The sequence below is a fragment of the Calypte anna genome, chromosome 1 (genome assembly GCF_003957555.1).
Source record: "Calypte anna isolate BGI_N300 chromosome 1, bCalAnn1_v1.p, whole genome shotgun sequence".
NCBI lineage: Eukaryota > Metazoa > Chordata > Aves > Apodiformes > Trochilidae > Calypte > Calypte anna.
In genome coordinates, this window is record NC_044244.1 from 85,579,019 (window position 1) to 85,604,321 (window position 25,303).

Sequence of the window (25,303 nt, forward strand, 5' to 3'; positions counted from 1 at the left end):
GGGACACACTCAGGCTCTTCTCAGCAGTTTCTCAGTGAAAGGAAAGAGGCAATACCCACAGATTGAAATAAATAAATTCCATGTAAATATAGGAGGAAAAAAACCAAACAAACAAACGGTGGGCCAGGTTGCCCAGAAAGCAATTGCTGGATGCCCTGAGGCATCACTGGTGGAGAGCATCAAAATTCTGACTGCCCACAGTCCTTAGCCACCTGTTTTAGTTACCTTGCTTTGTGCAGAAAGGTTGGACTCAACAATTATCTCCAGCAGACAAGCCTGGTTGTATTTGTGTGTTTGCGTATTACTATGTATATCTGCTGAGAAGATTCTGTAGCCAAGCTTGGTAATTTTGTTTGCTTCTGTAATTCAATTTGGACAGGGGTTGCTGCCCTCTGAACTGAGGGGCAAAAGCCCACTTCTAGATGACACTGCTGCACATCCCTTGGCCATAGACTGATGAAATGGGCAAGCAGCTTTGTGAGGAGAGGGCATGGTGAACTAACTTCACATGCTACTGGGCTTGTTGTTCCAGGTGTGATCGGTGTGAGCGGGTAAGCAGCATTGCTTGGAAGGAGCATGTTCTGTCTCCTGGTTACTACAGAGGACTTAAGCTGCTTTTCTCGTTATCAGTCTTGAAGAGTCCTCACACAATCCTCTAATAAAGAGTAAAGGGAGAGAGTTAAGTCTGGTTTATTATGGCACTTTTTGCTAAAAAAAGGTGGTTTTGGAGAAACAGGGTTTGTGTGCTGGTCATTTCCCACTTTGAAGTGTTTTCACAGTTCAAAAAGCTAAGAATTCTCTTCATCTGCTACTCTGTGAGACTATGTTAGTTGTGATAATGTGACATTTGCTACATCTTAACCATTTGTAATTTGAGACTTCTGGAACTTCTTGTGGAGACATACAAGGGAGAACAACTTCCGAAGTCACAGAAGGCCACAGGCTGTTATCACATTGATTGAGAACACTGTCATGCACAGAAATGGGCAGCTGCTACATCTTTCTAGGCACGATGTGCCTGTGACAATTACATGCCCTGTCCTTCATGACTGCACACAAACACACGCAAGGTATGGCCTGAAACCCATTCACACATTTACTGTCTTGCACCCCAAGTCCCACTTCCCTGGCAGGAAACGTGAAGGTCCCTGCCTGAGCAGCTGCTCACAGGAAAATATTTCTGTTGTGGGCTGGGCTTGCCCTCTACCTTTGTCACCTCAGAGCTTAAGAATGATGCTACAAACAAAAAAGAAGGAATGTGCTCCACAGGTCCCAGTAAAGCACACCCTCCAAGTCAGGACAGTCACTCCCTGCTCCAAGGGCCGGATGCTGAGCTGTCTTGACTGCTTCAAGGAACTTGTTCCTGCCCTCCCTGCTTCCACAGCAAACTAAACCTAAAAAAGGAAGATACATTTCGGCCTCATCAATTCCTCCTTGCTAGAAACTTTCTCTCACACACGCTTTCTGATGAGCAGCCAATAGTCCTCTATTTAATCCACTTAAAGCAAACTGAAGTAGCCAATGATGAAGTACATAAGTCTGTCAATGCCTGAAGTGTACTCAGGAGGCCCCAAGTTTTGTCTTCAGAGGATTTCCGATAGTGTTTTGGAAAAGAGGAGCTGAAATGTCCGTGCTTTGTCTTACAGCTACAGTACTTCAGGTGGCAGAAAACAGCCTTGCATAGCCTACTGAAGCTTTAGTCAGGCAGCAGATGTAGACATGGCATGCAACAGATGAACAAATTGCTTTCAAAACTTCATTATTTTTCTGCATTTACTGACACAGGTAGAATGTGATTTGCAGAAGTGAGGCACCGTTCCTCATCGTTTCTCAGAAGTAGGTAGAGGATCATCTCTGGTCTTGCCAGTCTGATACCATCAAGTCTGGGACCTTGGTTCGCATAAGGAAGGGCCTGGAAAGACCCTTAAGTGGGCATACTCATCTTCAGAATCTGGACCTAGAAACCAAACAATGGGAAAGTGAGGATCATGGGTGCAAGCAGGTTCAAATAAAAGGATGTTTTTACATACTTGGAAAGAATATCTTTGCTCAGAAGCTTAATTTTAGATATATCTCCATTTTCACTTCAACAGCCTTACCCCAAGCCTGAATAAGTAATTGATAGTAGAAACTGCCTACACCTGTAGAGAACTGAAATAAAAACCTTCGTGTGAATGGAAGATGAGGACTGTTTGGGAGAAGAGGACCAGAAGGCACAACAGCAGAAAGATTTTGATGGTGTTCTATTTCAGTCATCAAAAATAACAACACATCAGGTCACAGCCTCTTGGGGTATATACTCATGGCATGAAACAAGAGACACTGAGTAAATTTTTATGACTCAGGGATGGGGCAAGGTGCAGAGATGGTATCATGTCCTAGAAGGTACAGAAAGATGTGTCCAAACACAGCATATGGGTCCTAAGAAGTAATGACAACTTGAAAGCCAGGATCCCCTGTCTGAAAAATTACTGCAGACTCATTAACTTCCTGACCTTGGTGTGTCTTGGTGCTCGTGGGAGTGAGCATGTGTGGCTGAAACAGTTTTTAAAATAAACTCACTTTCCCCAACAGGAAGTCATCCCATAAAGACTTGCTATGAAATTGTACATAATTTTGTACATACAAGTCAAGCACAACAGATGCTGAGCTCTCACTGTGTGAGGTACATATTAAGGAAAAGTTAATGTCCCAGGCTCTAAGAGATCTTTACATGCTTTCTGGTGGCTGCAATGTGGCATTATGTTTGTCCTGGTATGGATTATATCTCAGCTGGTGGTAAAATATTGATTATGTGGAAAAATCAGAAGTATCAGACAATGAATCTTCTGACAGAGTTCATTCTAGTTAATGCTAAAATGAAAAACCGTTTCCTGTTTTTGGAAGACTAGGAAAGAAGACACAAATTGTGTTACAAGCGTTACAAGTGGACTTCTGAATCACATAACATGTCAGTCTTCATTTCTGAGCCTGTGGCTTAGCCATGGACAGCAGGCATTTGACATTGCCTAGGTAAAGCAACAAGATGGCACTAAGGTAAACATACAACTGGACACAACTTCTGGCTTTACTGCAGCCTTTCTGTAAACTGTTATTCTTCATACTCATTACCTTGTCCACAAAGTGAAAGCACATCTTGCAGGAACAAGGACAGGATAAACATCATTCATGTAAGAAAGACTCTGACTAGCCATTTAATAGATACTCTGTCAGTACAATTCTCCAGTATCCACAGAGCAAAAAAAAAAGAAGAATGTTAGGAGTCAATTAAGGAAGAACCTAGGAAAGAAGGAAATTTGTCAGTGCCTGTCCTCCTGGGATCAACTAAATATGAGAAGTGTGGAGCAATGCTCATAATGTGTCTCTGCAGAATTATTATTCCCCAAAACCCTATCTGCCAATTTTTTTAATACAGAGATTCTGACCATTGCCAAGGGAGCATATCCTACCAAGCACATCTGCACACATGTGGGGTTAACATACAGCAGTCACATGCAATATTTTACTCCACATCCAGAAAGCCAGCCTGCCACTCAGCAATGCTTTCTGGCTTTCACTTGCAAAAATATGCCCAGCAACTTCTTATACGTTACTTCACAGAAAGCTACTCTAGTAATGGATAAGGCCTTTCTAGCAGAGGATAAATGGCACTATCAGAGGACTCCAAATTAAGCATTACCATTTTTCCCACAACAGAAAGGGGGTTTTGAAAAAGTAAAAAAGAACAGCAGGAAAGCTATAACTTTGCAGCACGTCACAGGACTGAATCATGATCACACATGCTTGTATGCAGAACTAGTCAGCAAAGTATGAGCCACTTGAATTCATTAAAACATTCGCTCTAATTCTCCATCAGGTCATGAGGCTGACTTCAAATTCATCATAATAAACACAAATGGAGGACACAGAGGCAACAACAAACTCTGAGGGAGCTGGGGGTGTTCAGTCTGGAGAAGAGGAGGCTCAGGGGAGACCCTCATCACTCTCTACAACTCCCTGAAAGGAAGGGTGAAGGCAGGGGGGGGGTCGGTCTCTTTCTCCAGGCAGCCATCAGTAGGACAAGAGGGCATGGACTTAAGCTCTGCCAGGGGAGGTTTTAGGTTGGATATTAGGAAAAAATTCTTTAACAGAGAGGGCAATCAGGCATTGGAATGGGCCTGTGGTGGGTTCTTTGCCCCTGGAGGTTTTTAAGAAGAGACTGATGTGGCACTCAGTGCCATGGTCTGGCAGCCACGGCAGAAATGGGTCTAGGGTTGGACTTGATGATCTCAGAGGTCCTTTCCAACCCAGATGATTCTGTGACAACTACTTTGCCTTCAAAGGAAACCGAAGAGCAGAGTTACAACCAGTTGAAATAATGTGGCTTGATAAGTCACTCTATAGTCTTCAAGTGAGATGGTTCTAAGAAAGTTATCTTTAATGTCTGAAGCAGCACAGTGTGTATTTTGTAGTTTTTATTTCCTGTTCTACTACAGTGCCAGAGGAATATTATAGTATCTTGCAGAAGATGTTCCTTAACACTATATTAAATCACATCGATATGGCTTTCTGCTGCTATATTTTTGCTTCTTGCTGTAACCACTTTAGTAAGTCACACTTCATTGTTTATATGTAAAGCATTCCACCTGTAATATATACAAACCTTAATAAAGTAGTTTATCCCAGCAAACCACCTGTGACCTATATACTATGGCTTGAAAAATGCTACAGTTCCTGTTTGTTTTTTGGTCAATTGTAGTTTCACCTGCAAAAAGAAAGGGGAAAATGGTTGGCAGTTAATATTTGGGCTTTTCATTCTTATTGACCAATTTTCAATCCTTTTGAACACACCCCTTTAATGAAATAAACCCAGAACCTCCAAAGTGATTCAGTTTACTCCAAGACCTCCAACCCCTAACACTGTTTCCATCATTCATTAAATCCTGTTAGAATTAGACTTCCTAGATGATTTTTCCCCTCCCTGAAAAGGAGGGAATAAACTGTCCAGATAAACTGTTTCCAGCCCAGGATGGGAAACTGCTGCCCGCCACCCTTCTAATTTTCTTTTCCCATGAGCTAGGTATCAAGCCCTGCTCCCTAGCAGGATACACCCCATGTCAACCACAACTGTCACACAGGGGTGCAAGTCAGGCCCATTCCTGGAACATCTCCTGTGCCAGCAGCCTGGGAGGCTGTTGTGTTTCACACCTCAGAGCTACACTCGATGTTTGAAGTTTTCCTTAAGCAGTTGCGATAAACAGGGTTATTTGAGAGTATCAAGATAGCCACCTGATTAACTAGTTCCTGAAAGTTACTCTTGTGCTGGTGGAAGCCCTGCAGCTAAAGCCTTAATTTAAATTAAATACACCCTTCAACACCTACAATCATGTAACATACAAACAGCTGTAATAAAGTTACAATGATCCAGGATGAAACTGTGTACTTCCACCCTTCCCAAACTGGAAGAAGACTTTAGCTTGTGAGCCAGAAATCCACCCAGACATGCATAACATATCAGTCCTCACTACACAGCAGCTGCAGGTAATGTAGTTCCAGAAGAAACAATGCTCTGTGCTGATAGCATTCATACTCACAGTTCAGATGTGTTTTATGCACTGTATCAGTTTAACCCCTATGTATCTTAAAATATGCACAGTACAGGTTATCTACAGCTTTTCCACGTATATATTTTAATTTAAAAAAATAAAAACGGTGTTAACAGTTTTACTTGAAATACACAAGGTAGAGCAATGTTTTAATTTCAGCAGGCAATTACAGTGGTACTGTCCTTTCAGGGCTGAAATATCTAGGTTGAAAAGGGAGGGGGGATAGTGGGGGGCACAGCAGTGAGCAGCAGTAGAATTCTGGCCAGGTATCTGAAGCATCATGATTTATGTACCAGGGAATGCTTTCTTTACTGTAGCATTTGCAACTAACGACACAAATACCCTACAGAAAGCCAAATGCAGTGAATATAACCTGAAAACCTATTTCTGTCATCGAGAAGCATAAAGAATCTTTTGCAGGCCTGGGTAACAGCCTCTCCTCTGCACACAACGCCCATGCTGATGCCCAAATGCAGGGCAGAAGCAACCCAGAAGTTGGTCAGAGAAGTGCAGCGTCCCTCAGCTGCCTGTTCAGGCAGACCCTGGGAGGAGCCAGCTGCATGTCAGCACTTCTCACCACCTGCCTGTTGGCAGAAGCACACAGATTTAATCGGTTATCCCAGCACATCTGCCTACCACTCCCCACGGCATTTCTTCCTAGCAGGTAGGTTCCAAAAAAGCACCCAAAAAATATCCAGATTGAGTCTTTCCAGACAGTCAGAAATTATCCAATTTATCACATTCAGACTCCTCGTGATCTATTACTCTGCTCTTCTTCCAATGAGCTCCACGGGGCTTCCATACCAGGGAAATGACAGCTCGGCTTTCAGCATGGGAGCTGCTTCAATTTCCCACCCTCTTCCAGCTGGCTCAGTCTGGGGGCTCCTAGGATGCTCCTAGGTAGCAGCTTTTGGTACATCTTATTCATCTCTCAGAAACAAACTAAGCAAAAACCAGTTGTCTCCTGTTTCACCAATCTCTCCCTACCTCTGACCACTGCATCCTCCATTGGTTATTTATGGACAGAGCCGTCAGTAAAAGCAGCCAGTCAGACAGCTCTTAAGCTCTCCCTAACAACTTCCTTTAAAACCAAAACATCCTCAGTTTAGGCAAACACAACAAACCAAGGAGTCTGAAAATCATATTCCCCAGATCACTAAGGATGATGACAGATGAGGCACAGGTGTAAGTAAACAATTATTAATCTCAAGAGCAGATCCCAAGGGCATCCCAAGTCTGCAGATGCTCTTCATGTCCTTAAAATCATATGAATCACTCCTCTGCTTAGCAGAGAAGAAATCCAATAGGAATTGTACCATTAAAGGGTGACACCATGATCTGGCTGGAAGCAGAGAAATATCACCCCAAATGTAAGCTTTGTACTCACAATATTTTTATTAGAGAAGTATACCAAAGCCTCTGCAGTCCAGTGTGAGCTTTTTCAAAGGAAAAGGACCAGGAAGAGTTCTCTTTCCTGTACTCAGCACAAGGCAAAAATTTTACTTTGCAGATAATAAAGCATAAAGTATAATTGATTTTTATTTTTCCAGAAGTTACTGAGAACAGAAGAACAGCAAAATTAAGGTCTGGCCTCTCCTGGAATCAAACAGAAAATCTGTACATCCACATTTCAAGTTCCATACTTGCCCTGTATTTTTGTGAGCACTAGCACAGCCTGAAACAAGCGTTCACATTTTTTAAGTGTATGTTTACTCACTGACAGTGAAGCAGTGTGGTTTTGTCTCTGATACAAACTGCAATAGGGTGGGATCTTTTGATCAGCCATAGCACAGCCCAGCACTAAGACCAGCTCAGTAATGGGTACTCTGTCCTAGCTAAGTTCAAAGGATGCCCTTAAGGTATTTCACAGAGTAAAATTTCACAGCCCCCAGCTGGCAGAAGATATTGCCCTCCCTGTCAAGAATTGCAAACACCACAAAGGTGCCCCAAGTCCTTGCCTAGGGTAAGGACTATTTTACCTCAATAACCTAAGGCTATTTTACCTCAATAGGGTAAAACAGCATTTCAAATGTCTGCAATTGCTGCTCCTTCAACTGCTTGTGCCAGCATAGACGGAACAGTGAAACTGCTGTAAGGTAATCCCATCAGCATCCCCAGACAACCTGAGATAATCCTTTCTCTTACTGTTCTGCAGGAAAATTATTTCTTCTCTGACTAACCTGTACAAATTCTGCAGCCCTCCTCACGTACACATGCCCACCTCTGGCAACCCCAGTGGTGACTAATTAAGCACTACAATGGAAAAATGTTCAGAGGAGTTGAGCAAAGGTGATGCAGCTACAAAACTCAGAAAAAAATGCAGGGTGTGACTGACCACAGCTTCTCCAATGAAGCTGACTTTATCTCAAAAACAAAGGAGACCAGAGGGTGTTTGCTTTAGACAAACAGCTATCTTAGTCAAGTGAATTAACTGGTGGTTTAACTTGCTGAGTTTCTTAAAAGAATGTGAATAACCCCCTGAGTTAGCCAGACCAACACAGGGAGATGAATATGTGGCTTTGCCCAACATAAGAGTAAACGGTGAACAACTAAAGAATGAACAAAGAATTTGAAGAGAACAGCAGGCTTGAACAGCCTTCAGCCCATGTACTCCTTCCTGCCAACTGAGGATGCCCAGCATCATGCACAGAGCATTTACAGAGATCAGTAATGGAGATCACATTGGTATTGTGATTAAATATGTATTGCAAATGCTGTATTTTGCCAAGAGGCTGACAGTGGACTACCAGGCCCTAAATGAGGTTACACCATCACTAAGTGGAGTGATCACCAGGTCTCACTTGCCCTTCAGTAGTCCTATATAGCCAGGATAAGGTGATTTTCTGTCTTGTAATTTTGCTTTCAGCTAAGTTTCTTGTAAGTAGCTGTGCTTGCTGAAATTACAGCAAGTTTCTCAGACAGTGTCTGCTTCTAGGACTGATAACACTCGATGTTTATAGTTACTCTAGAGACTGGGATGCAGAGCCAAGGCCACTGCTCAGTCTGAGGAACATTTTGCCTTCCAGAAGGAGAAAAGAAGTAAAAAGGTCACTGCAACCCACCCTTAGGGAGGAATGGAAAGATAAATGACCAAAATTGACCAGACTATTCCATTCCATACACATCATACTCAGTATAAATTTGAGGGATCACGAGGTTCAAAGCCTTTCCTGCTTCCCCTTCTTCACCTGTCCCTGTTTTGCTTCAGCATCCTGAGAGGATTCCATCCTTCCTCTGCCTGTGGTCCCGATCCATGCCTGAATCTGTGTGTTCCTGCCTCCAGCTCCTGACTGCTGCTGACTCCAGGAGTCCAGCCTGGACTTTCCCAGGGCTGCCCTGCACCTCGGTGGTAACGTGAAAGTTATTGGGGGAAAGGGTAGGGGAACGTGTTATCAATTTTCCTGTATGTTTGTATGTATTTAGTAATTTTTCCTTTTTATCATTACTGTTTCATTAAAGTTGTGCAGTTTTAGTTTCCAATCCATAAGTCTCTCTCCCTTATTCTCTCCCCTTCCTTTATCAGGGAGGAGAGAGAGATTAATAGAGAGGCGTCTGTCATTCGGTTTAATTGCCGGGCCAGCGTTAAACTGTGACAGTAACTTACATCTGTATGTGTTCCTGTATATTTTAATCACTCTGTCAAATAAGAAACCTCATGAAACATCAAATACCTTCAAATAAGTAAATCTGGTATTAATCATTCTTTTAGAAGAACCTCCTCAGATAGTACTGGACTCTGACACCAGCCTACACAGCTTATTTACAGGAAATTCCATCTAGACATGAGGAGGAACTACTTTACTTTAAGGGTAGGAAAGCACTGGAAGAGGCTGCCCAGAGAGGTGGTGGAGTCTCTGGAGACATCAAACCTGCCTGGATGCCATCCTGTGCTCCAGGTGCACCTGCTCTGACAGGGGAGTTGGACTGGATGATCTCCAGAGGTCCCTTCCAACTCTTAACATTCTGGGATTCTGTAATCTCTCCTGTGGCTCTACCCTCTACACGCACAGCACACCTTGGTCTGGTTTCATCATTGGCCTGGTCTTAGCCTGCAAGATCACGTGGAATGGTACCACTGCAAAATGCTCTGTGGCACAGCAAAGGCAGCATGCATGGGAACATGCATCAGTAATGGTCCAAGGTATTCAGTCCCACTACTTCCTACCTGTTTCCTTCAGGTGGGTCTGAGTTACACTTTATTCAGCAGCAAAGGGGGATGGCTCATCTTTCAGAGCTGGGAGCTGAAGGGGATTTAGGTGGGTGGGTGGAAACATGAGATGGAAGACACAAATGGAGCTTTGCTATGCCATGCTGTCGCCTCCCACACCTCAGGATACAACTTTTAAGAGTTGCTGCACTGCAGGCTATTAGATGATCTGCTGAGGTGTTGTTCACACAGTCGCTCCCAGGAGAGGACAACTACCACAACCAACCACCACAGCAACTGGACTCACTCTGTCTGCCTTATGCCAAGCTGATCTTACCCCACTGGCTCACCATCATCCCCTGCATCACAAATGTGACTCCAGAAACCAGTAGATGCCAGCAGAGAACATACAGTTATCAATAACCTTGTTCTGGATCTATCTTTTTTAGTGCATACTACTACATGGTTTATCCTTCAGCGGGAAATATTTCTGCCACAGATAATCCTCTCTTCAACACACCACCTTTATTTCAAACAGGCAACTCAGTGCTGGCATAGTAGAGCTGGTCTTTGAACTACGTGCAAACATAAACTGGAGGTAGCCAGTATTATGCCTGGCTGTGGACAAGGATGAGATAGGCAAGCAATTTGTCTCAGCCTTACAGGTACACTTCCTATGCAGAATGCTGACAAATACTTACAAATACTTACAAAATACTTACAAATACTTACAAAACCAAGGGGATTCCCATTTTCATCACTAGGTTCTCTAGTTTAAATAATGGTCGCCATTATTTAATTGTTCCAATCAACACCCACTCTCCCAGCCTTCACATAAGTTTCGGGAACTCAGCCCTTGGCACACAGAGACTCTATTTTATTACTAGGGTGCAACTCACCTCATCAGTAATCTTCTGGAATTTCTGGAGTAGCAGGCTCAGTGCAGATAGCCTCCAGACATCATAGTGGCAGGTGGACTTCTCTGAAGTGACGGGAAGCTCTGAAGAGGGAGGTTCAGCGCTGTTGTCTGAGCAGAGTCACCAGGCATCTCATATATATGCACATATACATGTGTCATGGGGTCACATGACCTGTAACATATGGAGCCTACCATTACTGAACTGGAAAAGGAGAGAAATGGGGAAAACAGGACAGAAAACCAATGTAAAGCGCTGATAATACTACACTCATAAATGGAAAAAAGCACTTTAAATACTCTGTTTATAGAGTCTCCACAATAAAGAAAGTAAAAAACAGCCTCCAAACACCACATCTTAAGACAGTTGGTTGGTCCGAAACTAGAACCTTGCCTCTCCACCCATGTGTAGATGACTGGTCTGTGCACTTAGGAAATGGATCAGTCACACCCAATTATTTCCCAACACCATTCAAGATCAGAAGAAATCACATAGTAATTTCCTTAGTGCAGGTCCCATTCCAACTTGAAATTGTATTGGCTCAATTTTCCTCTAAGTGGAAACAGAAGCAGATTTCAATTTACGTTCAGTGGTTTTTGCTTCCCTCTGCCTGACCACAAGATACCAAAGCAAATCCCAGAACCAGAAGGGGGAAAAAATAAGTCCTAGGTGAGTAGGTATCCAAGTTATTTCTACTTCTTTCATATCAAACATACGGTTGTGCTCAGGCAATTGTAATAACTGAATATGCATTACCATGTCCATTTTTGTTGTGATTCAAGTGCCAATTTCCTGGAAGGCAAAGTACCATCCCTCTCACTACAGTAGCTGTGTGTGCAAAACAGCTGCTCTAATTCAAGATATTTATATTTCACACAGTGCTGGAATATGTACATGCAGAATTACAGTCAGAAGCACTCATTCTGCAGTCACAGTCACAGACACATGATCATGTATGAATGTACAAAGGTCAAAACCACATGCAACATCCAAGGAAAGGATAGCAGATGTTAGCAGCCAACCTGGGGCCAACATGTCAAGATAACAGAAAAACTACTCCCCTTTGGAATTCTTGCCATCTCCCTCTCCAGAAAATGGGAGAAATGTTGATCCAAAGCTAAAACAAGAGAAGTAGCAACAGACCAGATAATTTTTAGTCCCTATGCAGAGATACATGGGAGTAGCTGAAATAAGAATATGCACTGCACACAGGCAACAGGCATTTCTACTGGCATCAGCATTAGGGAACTGATCAGAAACAAGTTTGTTCATGGCCACAGCAAAGGTGCTGTGTAGAAAAGCCTTATCTATGTTTTAACCAGCCAATTGGCTTTCCTCACAGATCATTAGTGATGCGAAAGACTTTAAACCAAGGCCTGTTCTGGGTACAAGGGACCCGAGATTGAGAAACTGAGGCTGTAAAGGCCCTAAACTCAACAGTTCACAGATCAAGGTAAGAGCAGGTTACTGTTAACAATGTTGTAAAATTCCCCAAACTTGGGCAAGGAATGTTATGGGAGTGGATGAAAGGCATTTGTGGGGAAACAGTTGTTCCAAGATACCACCTTTCTCAGCAAATTAAAAAATGTTCGCAGTTCTTGGAAATAAAGGGAATGAGAAATATAAAAGCTGGACACCTGCCATTTTCTCCAAAAGCAACACTCCCAATGAGGAAATCCTCACACCCCAAATCCTAGAATTGATGACAATTCAAACACATTCTTTTGCACAACCCCCTTATTTATTCAAATGCTTATCATCCTCCACCCTCTTGCTACAATGCTTCTTATTCATGCAGCAGGACATATGAGCTAACTAACTGGAAGAGCCAGCTCACCTTACTGGGGGCAGAAGCCACAGAGTGCATTCAACAACCATGCAGCACCAGTCCTAAAACCAGGGCATTTCATAAACCTCTCCACTCAGCAGAATGCAGATCTCGCCAACTCCCTTGGGAGGGGTTGTTGATAAAACCACCAAGGCAGAACCACCCCTCTAGCAAACTCTTGATTCTGATCAGTAAGAAATACACTGAGCAGCAAGACGAGGAGGGTTAATTTATCACCTTGGGAGAAGTCTAGGTGTAAAACTAAAGACATCAGCATTGGATAGAAATAATTCAATTCCCTGTTGCTGGGTTTTTACTTCAAAGCATATGATTTTGTATTTGTTTTCCCAGGAATGCTTAGAGTTGTGCAGAAGGGAAAGGAAATGAACAATAATTGTCAGCAATGAACAATAATTTAGCAAGTTGATGCTAAAATTTACATAGGCCAATAAGTCTGTTCTCTTCTGTGGGAGTGTTAATGGCCATCCCAAAACAGTGATACTTCCAAGACTGGGATTCAGCACTCATCCCACACAAACAGTTCATGAAATCACTTCGAAATGCTGATGTTTCACAGATGCTGCTAAACATGATCAATGGCAATGGACTATCCCAGGCAAACTTCATCTACACCTCTCTCTATTAAGCTTTAGATGTAACCAAACATTTGGAATATTGTCTTGAAAAGAAAACCCTTCTTAACAGCATCTCTTGTGCAACACTAACAAGCTAGTGAGTGTCTCTGCTTCAGTAGCTGAGGTGTGTTTGATATTAAATACCATTACAGCCCACACTCACCATTTGCACAGGATGGCAATTTCTATTCTCATAATCTGTTCTGGGAGCACTAGTACACTAGTACACTAAGAACAGCACCATATCTTTAATGTTTCAAAGCTGAGTGACATCTTGCACTACACACTATTCTAATAAAGAAGAAACAATGTCTACAGCTTGCAGGCACACTACTCTCCTGGTCCTGTATAAGCAATTTTAAGAAAGTGGAAGCTATAGTCAATAAAAACACAAGTACAATAACAAAACAAAGCAATCAAGTGAATGAAACCAAAACTCAAAGCCTAAGGTTATATATTTATGAGTTAATTTTAAACCAGAAATTAAGCTGCCTCACAGAAATGCTTGTGAAAGCTAAGTCAGTAAGCCAATCTTCTGGTCTTGCATGTACCAGAACACCATAATTGTGACTAGATTAAATGACACATGCTTTGCAGACCATTTCACAGCTCTAAAAGGAAAGAAGCTCTCTCAGCATTTGAAGATCTATTTGTCATCATCACAGTTACCGAAAGCCTTTTAATGTGCTTTTCTGCAGAACTATTTTCCCTTCCTGCTACCCACTGATTTCAAAATACTTCTGACACCCGTCATCATCTGGGATGAATAGAAACCCCGAATTTCAGCAGTAAAAGTTACCATATCCCTGCCTATGCTGAGTTTATGGTACCAGTAAAAGCCTTCTTCCCCCCTTCTGCTTTGAGACAAATTCTAGCCTTAAAACATTAATGTAAGAGATTACCTATTTCATCAGTCTTGAGTGCCTATAGCCTGAGAGGACAACAGCACTGCGTGCTAGAAAACACATACCTCTTTCTACTTTACAGAAGCAAATAAACATAAGCCTGAAAAGGCTTTCCAAGAAACATGGATCTACACGCCAACATCACCATTTCCCAAGCAATGGGAAAGACCCAGTAGAAGGGCAATGCTGAAGTTGAAGAGCAAGCTTCCTGCAGATGTAGACTCTGGGCAGGGGCATCAGTTGGGCTTTTTGTTCCAGTGCCTTCACTTGCAGAAGCAAAAGTTAAGACTCAGGAAAAGAAATAAAATCCTGGTATGTGTGGGGTTCATTATTTGAATCGTATATGATATCATACAGCCAAGTCCATTTTTTACTACAGTGATGGTAAGGTTGAAGGCAGGATTTAACCCCAACTAAGCATAATCCTAGATCAGACAAGGTCACCAGACACTTTACCTGCCTTTGTTTAGCATGGCCCAGTGCTCATACCAATGCCATCTGCATATCACCACAAAAAAAAAAAACAAAAAAACCAAAACAAAACAAAAAAACAACTCAGTTCACAGGCAGATCTTTAGTACTCAAAAATCAGCAAAGCCATTTTCTCCTTCCCTGTGCCCCAACACATGGCATGCAGTTCCAGTTACTCACCTTAATGTGTCCACTAAGTTCAACAGCAAAATTCAAACAGCCTCTGATCCATGGATTTGCCATGTACTGTAAGAGACACCCTCCAGTGCTAAAAGCCAACTAAATAGAGTAATTCAGCTTCTTAGGGCAACCCCCTGTATACAGCTGCAAATATTTGAAGAAGGAATGTTTGGATTTAGAAGTCTTCTTATCATGTCAGAAGTTGTTCATACACAGGTTTGTATAGATCTACTTGATTGGCCTTATATTCAAATAAAAGTAGTGCTATGTTGGGATTTGGGGTTCTTTACTTAGTTTTCCATAAAAAATGCTAAATCTGGGCTATTGAAAAAAATAAAATCACATCATTTCACAGGTTCATTTTTCATAGAATTTGCTTAGGTGAAGAAGTTTTCCCCACAACAGCTGAGCAAACATCTGGATGGAGTAGAGGAGGATAGTGATTAATCTCATTACAATTCTAGTTTCTACAGAAATAAAATACAAGCTTAAATTTCAAGAGTAACTGATGCCAACTGGCAAAAAGTTCCTATCATACAACTGCTTAAAAAGGAGACTTTGTCTCTGCAGCTGTAGACCAAGCCCTGGAGAGAACAAATATTTAGACCACCTAGATTAGAGGCCATACTTTGAAATCAAAACTAAATTGCTCTCAAATCTCATCAGTGGACCAATCTTGCAGAAATGTTACTGGCAAATATAATCGCAGTTCTGAGCAGTATTTTTTTTTTTACTTTGAGGATAAACAATCCTAAGCATTTAACAGTTGGAGAATAAACATTTTCTGCTTTCAGAGTTGCAGAAAAACAATGAGAATATTTTAAAAGTGAGATGAGTCCCAACTGGAGTAAAGTTCTGCTTAGAGCAGTTGCAGTGCCTTGGTGGGAAAAAAAAAAAAAGGAATAAAAAATAAGTTTGAACATTAAGATTTACATCCTCAAAGACTTAAAATGAAATAACATTTCTGCCCTCGTTCTCCAAGAAAAATGAGACTAAATGATCCTTCTGCTAAAATAAAGGTCGCCAAGGAGCTAAGAGTCTCTCCTATACAAACAGCTATAGAACAGATGATGCTGCACGATTTTTGCCAGCTTTCAGTAACACAGGTACATCCTCTACTCACTTCCCACCCTCCCAGATATGCACAGCATTTAGAGGAGTAAGAGTTAAATACAATAATTCAGTGAAGTTACTGAATTCCAAAATGTTTGCAAAGATGAAGCCTGTATTTCTAAGGCTTTGATAGTTCAATGGTTCTTAATGACTTATCACAAAGTAATAAAAACAGATGGCAACCAAAAAGACCTTTTCATTTGACTGTGAGCCAATTAGTATTAATAAAAATACAGGCAAAACTGCAGTAATTCTGCTTTCCTTATACTAATCTGCTTTTAAATGCTGTCTTACTACAGCAGTGCTGTATTAATGTTTCCTAAATACAATACATTGCCAGAATCAGTTATGCACAGCTGTTTTCTCAGTTTAAATGCAGTTCACCTATAGAATAATCTTAAAGGTTCAGAAGGAGGGACAAAACACTCACTGCACAGTTAACAGTCTCATTCACTAGTGAGACATATCCTCATCTCCAGCCCCAAAGTACTTTGAATCAACACCACATTCCCCACGTAAAGAAATATTCCCAACTTGCAACATAGACCAATGGACAGTAAACAACAGATGCTGTCTGTTAGCTAGCACTGCATGAGCAATGGCAAACCTGTATCCAAATGCAACTCTGAACCTATGCTGCTAGTGCTGAGTGGAACAGGAACAATTCTGGTAGCTTCTTACTTTCAGGAATGCTGAAACTACACTTGCTAATCGTCCTGCAACTTTTATTCCTTTCAGATTTTAGTAGTTTTATTGCACAAACACAGTGTAAAACCATCACAGTTCAGTGATGGTTTGTTTAGCAAGGACAAGCTCAGGAGAGCCTGTCTTCCCTATTCAGACCTGGTTTTTACTGCTTGCTCCCCTCTAGGACTGCTGAAGCTGTAGAAGTTCAAAAAGATGCCAGTTTCACATTCCATTTGAAAATTGTTTTTAATACTATAAAACTCATTTGTTCACATATTTTGTACAAAAGATGAGTTGTTTTTCTCTTAATTACAGGAGAATCATTTCAAACCTTGAGATTTCAGCCTAGTAGGTCCAAAACAAAACAAGACTGGGTTCTACTGGTTCTGGAGGGTCCAATACAGCTCACCCAAAGGTCTCTTTCCAGTTTGGCTCTCATGGTTATGGACCACCTTGATGGAAATACCCCACATCATGACTCTTCGGAGGCTTGTAGTGAATTCGGCAACGCTCATTAAATACCTGAGACAGCAAAACAGAAGAGCAAAAGCAAATCAGCCCTCACCCAGGAGATGAGCAGCACTTCAGAGCCAGTTCAGGCAACTATCTCTTCAGTAGCACCCATCTCAAGCTGCCCAGCCCAGCTGTACCAATAAGTGGTACTTACCAATGTATCTGTCTCCATTCACCTTCTCTCCTCACTTTAGGGAATCCAAAGACTGCAGCCTGATGCCTGTGGGACCGCACAGCACTAAAATGTTCTCCCTCAGATTAGGCAGGCTTATAATCCTGGTAGTCTGTTATCATCAAAGATGCTGACGCCTTTTTTAATTTATTTTTTAAAAAGAGGGAGGGAAATTATGAATGGAAGGCTCCTGATCCAATGTGTTCTATTAAGTTCACTCTGACATTCAAATTTGGACACTGTATTCCCTCTCGTTCCTGAGCAAACGTATTTTATATTGTCATGACAGAGAAGAAGAGGGACAAGGGCTCTTGGAAGCCGCATTCACACTTTTAGTTTCCTGACCACAGGTGCTGATGCTGCCAACATTCCTATGCAAAGGGCACTCTGGTCTCGGCTCACTCCTCTCTGGCACCTTCTCTGGGTAAAATTTAGCACACAGAAGCAGAGACTGAGGATCATGTCGACTTAGTTTGAACTGCAGCCTTTGTCAAGCAGACTGCTTACTGTAGGGAGCGCCAATAACAGTGACTATTAAAAGTAAGGCAGCGTGAATCAGAAGCGCAACACATGGGCTTCGTTTCAGCTCCGAACTTCGCCGGTGCGAAGCACCCTGAGAAGCGAGAGCACCACCTAGCACCGAACTGTGGCAGCGGCGGTGATGAGATCCCCACCAGCACTCCTGCAAACAGCACCTCTGCCAAGCTCTCCGGGGACTTTTCAGATCCCAAGATGTGTGATCATCAGGATATCAAGATTTGTGAGCTTTCCCATTGGCTTCCATTGCAAAGTGAATGGTCTTGTAATTCTGGGAAAGTTATGCATCACTTTTATATAAATATATTATTTCACACCATAGAATTACTTCCTAGAATCTCTTCCAAAGCTGACTTGCTCATTCAGAGTTCAGAACCCATGGCATATAACCAAAAGTGATGTTCTCAGCATACATTAATCTTAGCGTTGAATCTTAAGAATTTTTGAGTAACTTATGACTCACTTTCAGTTTTAATTTCTTATAAAAACCAGACACATTAGAAACTGCTTCATATTGCAGAAATCAAAAATTGTGATGTACTTTCTTTCACACACACAGACAGTCCCATTACATTACCACATGCAATAAATCTCTCTGGAAGAGTTAAGAGCATGTGAAGGTCTGACATCAGCTAAGCAACAGAAGGAAACTAGAAATTAAGAACCACAAAGGGCTCCTATTCAGAAACATTTTAACACAAACTGTGCCAGTTTTGTCCACTGTCTGTCAAAGGCATTTTATGGCATGCATATCTTAAAGGGTACTGGACATAACACTCTAAAACACTGTAAGGGTGGCTTGAATTAAACTACACACCAGCTTGCTAGCACACGGCCTTTTAAAGCATCTTTAACAGTATTTCTGCAGCCTATGGAAGGTTGATATTGCCATCTTACTAAAACTATTTTAGTGTTAGTTAGCCTCCTATTTCAGGAACATTGACCCAAAGACCTCAGGTTTCACTCAGCCACTTATCTCCACTGATCTACCTGTGAAGTGCTATTCCTGCTTTTCAGACAGGAAAAAGAATGGAGACAGTGTGGGGCCAGTCTTCCCTTCACCCCTTTTAAATAAAACTGACAGCAGAGCTGCCATAAAATGTTTGCCACTGGTGGGCTGCAGCATGTTGTTAAGGCTGTGGGTGTTACAGTACAGAGGTTGTACTGACAGCAAAGTGTAACTGGAAAAGTGTGTAGATGCTCATCTAAACAGCCTGCACTGACATTTATTGTGGTGACTAGACCTCCAAGAGTACACAAGCTTTACTGCATTTAGACTGATGCAATCTATAGGACTAAAATCTTGAAGCAGAGATTAAAAAGGGAGCTGCAGCTGTACAAGCTATTTGCAAATGTCTTTTTGGACTTAGATATGAAAAGAGGTTCTCTATACATTATTGAAAGCTCTGAAAAGAACACTAGACATGAAATGCTGAAGGGACAAAATACAGCCACCTCCAAATGTAAACTCATTGTTCAGCTCACTTTATAACAATCCAGAGGATCGTCTGCCCCCTCTGTTGACACAAGAGAGGAACGGCAAGCCTGCCCTTTGCAACACGAAGCAGGAGTTCTGGTCTGCAGAAGCTCCATCAGAAAAATATTCACCTTCTAACAGCCCACCCTCCTCTGGCCTTTGCTTGCTCAGAAGCAAACCTGTACTAAACACAACCAAATTTGAAAGACTCACCCCTCCTGCTGTTAGCATCCCAGCAAAGCTTTTCAGACAAGCCACAACAGAGAAGTCTACAAAGTCCTTAGCCACTGGGCAAAGCAGAGAAATGGAGCTACACAGGAGGCATTCCATAGCCCTTCCTCCCTGTAAAATCAGATGGTTTTCTTTCCTTTGCAGTGCACCTGAAAAGCTTTGATCTCTGCTTCCAGAACTGGGAAAATGACTAACCTGAAACATTTCCCCCAACACTGCCCTTACTTATTTCTAATTAGCCCACCTCATAAGGTGCAGGTCCTACACTTCCAGTGCAGGACTGTCTGTTGGGACAGAACATCATCACTCTTTTAAATGACTGAGTACCTTCCAGCTTCTGTCGTTTACCACTTCTTCAACATTTAGCTCCGACTGCATCAATTTCAACTGCAGGAAGGAAGACATAAGAAATTATTGTCAAATAAGCTTCTCTGTAGCCTTCAATATTTACTGACACTGCAGAATTTTAGATCACAACCCCAGTACAAACATGCAAAGCATGACGGAAACTCAAGGGGACAATGTAACCATCCTGAAAGTCTGAAGTAAAGGCAGACTCACAATGCAAGCCTGGCAGAAATAGCTCCTCATTACAAGTGCTGGCTTCTTAAATATTGCCCACAAAGAATTTGCTAGCAATTAACTGATTAATGTTAATGGCTTTACAGACAAAAATATCTATTCCTAATTCCAGCGCTCAGCAAGGGAAATGCCAGTGTCAGGGCAAGTTCTGCAGCCTTGAGTTTTTGGAGTCTCTAACACAACAGAGTAAGGATTGGAGTTTATCCATTTTAAATACATAGTTCCATAAGGAGCTGGTAAACAGGTGTAAGCCAAGACAGCAAATCCCATCAAAAACCTTTCAAGTAAGATGTCCAGACACACACAGCTACTACAGTTGTTGGACTGGGCTGTTGTTGGGCTTTTATCTACTCAATAGAGTTTCAAACTTTTTGAAATAATACAGCATCCACAGGGTAACTAGATGACCAGGATTAGTACCTATAAAATAACCACTCAGATCTTTAGAAGTTCAAAGAACGATTTTTCCTGCTGAAGGATGTAAATAGGTTTATAATAATCTGGACTGACATTAATTGCCTCTGGCACCAAGCCTAAGCAAAACCAATATTGTAGCCTTTTCTTTAGAGTTGTTGTTTCAAAGCATATTCTGACTTACTAATTTGCTTTAAAAACCTAATAATCATTTTGCTATGTTTTGGATTTCCAGAATTTATTTGGATGGATACTTCATGACACTTCATTCAAGTAAACTAAGAACAAATTAAGAGAATAATTAAATTATGTTTTAATGTATGTGCACTAAAAGAATTGGCTGCTAGGCTGACACTGCTCCAAGCTTTCTTACTCAATGACTCAAAAGTAATATATTTGGCTAAAACCCTCCTTTTTGTACCATTAGCAGGATGAGAGAAGCACAAATAACCAACACCAGATTGGTATTGCAAGAAAGCAAATATACATTTTCAAATGCATAATCTTAAATGTAACATCTGTTTCATCAAGACAGTTTATCTGAGTTGTAGAACCCACAACTCCTGAAGAACCAGAAAAAAACCCAAAAACAGGAGGACTGCACCTTTTAAAATTCAAGCGCAAATTCAAGGTCATCTCATCAAAAGATTTCTGAGATCTTTTCAAATCATGGATTGCTTCTAATATTTGAAATCACCCCCAATTATTAAACATTATCACTGTGATCCCCCTAGTGGTTTCAGTGATAGGTTTGGGGCTCGATAACTGAACAATTTAAAGAACTGTCTCTGCAGAAAAAGCTTGTAGAAAATACTAACCTACTATTCTAGTTTTCCAAAGCAATACGTGTGCTTGTTAGCAGTTCTGTAAGCCTTTAAGAATAAAATCACTCGCCTGCCACCTGATTCTTTAAATCTGAGCTCCCAACAGTGCACTTTTCCAAATAGTGCATAAACAGTTCACTCAGTGCCTGGGAAAAACAAGATGCTTGAGTTCAAATAATCCCCTTGGGAAGATCTTTTACTTACAACTGCATTAGCACCCAACTGCTCTTTGAAACAGGATCTGCAACAGGCTCCTCATGGAGCACTGTTTGCAAAGCAAAATTTGCAAATTTTGCAAAATATCAAGCAAAATTTCAAGACCTATCTTCTTCTTACTAGCATTGCTGCAGAGAAAGCTGCACTCAGGATATAGGATATTTACACACATGATTGTGAGATGTCTGGCTCTTATAAGAAGAGCTCACTACTACATTTGAAACTCAAAGGAACCAGTTTAGGCACTGTAGTCAACACCATCCTCAGTGGAGGAAAGCTCACTAAACACAACAGACACACCTATCCAGCAGATGCAAAACAAGTAATAAGCAAGCACTTTCATTTGGTACGTGCTGAAAGCACAAGGTGTGGAAAAGAATGAGAACATGAGCCATTCAGAGAAATTCTGATAGAGAAATCAATGGAATAGTCCACATCTCTGCTCATCTCCACTCCTAGAGCTACACATGTAGCACCTTTTCCCCTACAAAAGGGACCTTGGATGGGGTTCCCTTCTCCACTTCTGATATTCCATCTAGATCACCCCTGTTCACTCTGGTGAGGTACATTTTCCATCCAGAGGCCAGAAAGTTAAGAGAGTGTTTGCAGGCCAAATTTCTTATGCAAACCCAGAAGTCTCCCTCACACCATCACAAGGTACTCAAAAAACAAAACCAAGAAGTACTAAACAACAAAAATATTGGTTGCCTGACAGTTCCCTGTAGAGGTCAGGAACTCCAATTAACACACTAAGTAACAATGATGAAATGAAAATCAGAGTAATTCTGAAAAGGGACAGCTTTACAGCTGCCTAAATGTATGGTGCAAGATATACAGACATATAATGCATACATTATTCTCTATGTTTGCATTTTGGCACCCATATGTGCCGTATCTGTTTGCAGATACGCTAGTTTTACAAAATCTCAGAAAGTCAAAATGAACCTTCAGACATTCTGGAAGTATTGAGCAGGCTTTCAAGGTAAGTTCTATGCTAAGTGGTGTTGGTCAGTGAAGGTCAGAGTCCACCATGGGGATACATTTTTCTATGGTATGAAAGATACCCTCTTCTTCCTCTCTACATAATGTCTACATGGTACCACCACTCACCTTTGTCTGCTCTTTCCTGAGTTGCTTTAATAATGCTGCATCATCCTGAGCTTTTTCCCTTTCTTCTCTGAGAGTTTCCACTATACTGGACGTCTGAGCAATGCAGTTTTTGATGATTCTCTCTCTGCTGGTGTGAGCATCCATCAGCTAGAGGAAGGGGAAAGAGAAAGACAGAACAACTAGTTCAGCTGGGAATAAAAACCTCTGAGCAACAAGTTAAAAGAGATTTTCTAAAGTCAAGGTATTGCTGTGTCTACAGAAATTCCTTTGCCTTGATAATCAACATGTTGGAAGCAACACAGCTTTGAGCAGCAGCTACTAACTTGATGAAAAGTCAAAGATACAGATAGGTGGGAATCTTGCAAACTAGTGCAAAAGCCTGCTATCCCCCATTTTGAAAAGAAAGAAATGGGCTGGGCTAACACTATCCACTGAATCCTGAAGTGCACCTTGAAGGATCAGTATGGCAGAACCAATAGCATTAGGATCATAGAATCATAGAATCGGCTGGGTTGGAAGGGACCTCAGAGATCATCAAGTCCAACCCTTGATCCACTACTGCTGCAGTTACCAGACCATGGCACTGAGTGCCACATCCAGTCTCTTTTTAAAAACCTGCAGGGATGGAGAATCCACTACTTCCCTGGGCAGCCCATTCCAATGTCTGATCACCCTCTCGGTAAAGAAATTCTTTCTAATATCTAACCTAAGCCTCCCCTGGCACAACTTGAGACCATGCCCTCTTGTCTTGCTGAGAGTTGCCTGGGAAAAGAGACCAACCCCCACCTAGCTCCAACCTCCTTTCAGGGAGTTGTAGAGAGTGACGAGGTCCAGGCTGAACACCCCCAGCTCCCTCAGCCTCTCCTCATAGGGTCTGTGCTCAAGTCCCTTCACCAGCCTGGTTGCCCTCCTTTGGACCTGCTCCAGGACCTCAATATCCTTCCTAACCTGAGGGGCCCAGGATAAAGAGGACAGGATAAAGACAAATGGTTTCAGACTGGAGAAGGGGAGATTTCAATTAGATATTAGGAAGAAATTCCATACGAGGATGGTGAAATGCTGGCACAGGCTACCCAGGAAAGCTGTGACTGCCCCCTCCCTGGAAGTGCTCCAGGCCAGGTTCAATGGGGCTGTGAGCAACCTGGTCTGGTGGGAGGTGTCCCTGCCCTTGCAGAGGGGTTGGAACTAGGAGAGCTTTAAGATCCCCTCCAACCCAAACCATTCTGTCACTATACAATACTCTGAAATAAGTCCCTTGTGCAGTTTTAAACTGAAGCAGCTGTTGCATGCACAGGGTTCAACAGTGCTGAGAATCAGAGCATGCCAATTACGGATAGATAAAGCAGGATGTAACGAGGCAGTGCTTTCCTTAGAAACTGAGAAAGCTTTACTGGCCACTGCACACAATACAAGACCAGGAAATGCACTGGAAATCAAAGGAGTGCACACTCACAGATTGGTACAGCTCTTTACACGTCTGGCCAGCATCAATTTTCCCCACAAAGGAAGCTGTTGGGATCGTAGTGTTTAATTCATGGACAATTCTGTCATCAATCGTCCTCATCACTCTGAGAAACTCCTGCATTAAAAAATAAAATAAGCATTTTTTGCTTGTATCTCTGAGAAAAGCTGAGAAACTTTCCATGAGTGCTTTAACAGCAAATTAAGTAGAATGCTTAGAAACGGGGGATAGGGGGAGAAAGACAGCAAATGAAATTTCTGCACGCAGGAGTACGTGCTGCTGATCAACTCGTTTCCTTCGCAGCACCGGCCAGAGAAGGGCAGAGAACCGAGCAGCGCTGAGTGTCCAACACCCCTCGCAGACCCCGGCCCGGCCCTCTCCGCCCCGGTTCCCTCAGGAAACTCCCCCGGCTCTCCGGACAGACCGGAGAACCGCGGCCCAAGGCTGCATCTTCGCCCCTTAACCCTTCCAGGCGGGAAAAGAGGCACAACCTGCAGCCAAACAGTGAACTTGGAGTTAAAACAAAGCACCTTTTGTTGTGGGGTTTTTTGGGGGGGACCGAGATGTTTAACAAACAGGCCGGGAGCCGCCACCTGGGCCGCCCGGGACCTTGCTGGCACCGCCTGGTGTTCCACGCTCCGTTGAACAACGTGAAGGCGCCCACTCAGGCTCCCTCCGTCCACGGAGCCTCCCGCGCCGCGAGCTCCCCTTTCCCGGGACTCGGGGACTCGGGATCCCCCGCCCCGCTCCCGCAGTTGGGGGTGAGGGGAGAGCCGGACCCCGCAACCCACCCCCCCCTCCCGCACACCTCCGGCTGTTTGCGGGGAGCGGTGACCTCCCTGCCCCACGCCCCTTCCTCCGACTCGCCTCGGGGCACGCTCTCCCTCGGGGCCGCGCGGCGTTGCCAGGAGACGGCGGGAGCGCGACAGGCGGCGGCGCGGGAGACGCGACGGGAGCGCGCACCCCCTTCCTCCTGCCCCGCTCTCCCGGCCTCCCCGTCCCGTCCCGTCCCGGGAGGGTTACCTGAAACTCGGCGAAGTCCTCACAGCTCACCGCCGTGCCGGGCGCCGCCATACTGGAAAGGCCGAGGGCAGCGGCGGCGGCCAATCCAGCGGGGAGGCGGGATGACGCGCAAACAGAGGCGGGGCCAGCCCGGCGCTGATGGGGGGCGGCCCCGGGTTTAGGGGCGCTCCGGCATCTCCCCGGGTGGTCGGAAGCACCGCCGCCGCCCCTGGTAGCTGCGCCGAGGCGGGGGCTTCGGCGGCGGCGCCCTCAGAGGCGGACCCGGCCGGCAGTG

The 25,303-nt window shown here is 43.1% G+C and overlaps 1 protein-coding gene and 1 long non-coding RNA gene across 2 annotated transcripts; both read right to left on the minus strand.

The window, feature by feature from the left end:
* Positions 1 to 1,744: 1,744 nt before the first annotated feature.
* Positions 1,745 to 10,834, minus strand: LOC103538999. Its single transcript, XR_003988958.1, has 3 exons — positions 10,632 to 10,834; positions 4,643 to 4,744; positions 1,745 to 1,957 (listed from the first exon to the last, which is right to left on the minus strand). It is a non-coding gene; the product is annotated as an uncharacterized LOC103538999 (long non-coding RNA).
* A 5,861-nt stretch (positions 10,835 to 16,695) lies between these two features.
* CCDC58 (coiled-coil domain containing 58) lies at positions 16,696 to 25,273 on the minus strand. The gene is made up of 5 exons (XM_030459907.1): positions 25,030 to 25,273; positions 23,998 to 24,123; positions 22,545 to 22,691; positions 19,726 to 19,785; positions 16,696 to 16,990 (listed from the first exon to the last, which is right to left on the minus strand). The coding sequence occupies exons 1-5, from the start codon at positions 25,078 to 25,080 to the stop codon at positions 16,910 to 16,912; spliced, it is 465 nt and encodes a 154-aa protein (XP_030315767.1). The 5' UTR covers positions 25,081 to 25,273; the 3' UTR covers positions 16,696 to 16,909.
* Positions 25,274 to 25,303: the final 30 nt, after the last annotated feature.

Bases quoted from the DNA above. Each gene is read 5' to 3' on its own strand.
- CCDC58 (XM_030459907.1), bottom strand. From the start codon at position 25,080: ATGGCGGCGCCCGGCACGGCGGTGAGCTGTGAGGACTTCGCCGAGTTT. The intron at 24,124-25,029 runs GTAACCCTCCCG...TTTTTAATGCAG, and splicing joins AGGACTTCGCCGAGTTTCAG to GAGTTTCTCAGAGTGATGAG. The intron at 22,692-23,997 runs GTGAGTGTGCAC...CCCTTCCTCTAG, and splicing joins GTAAAGAGCTGTACCAATCT to CTGATGGATGCTCACACCAG.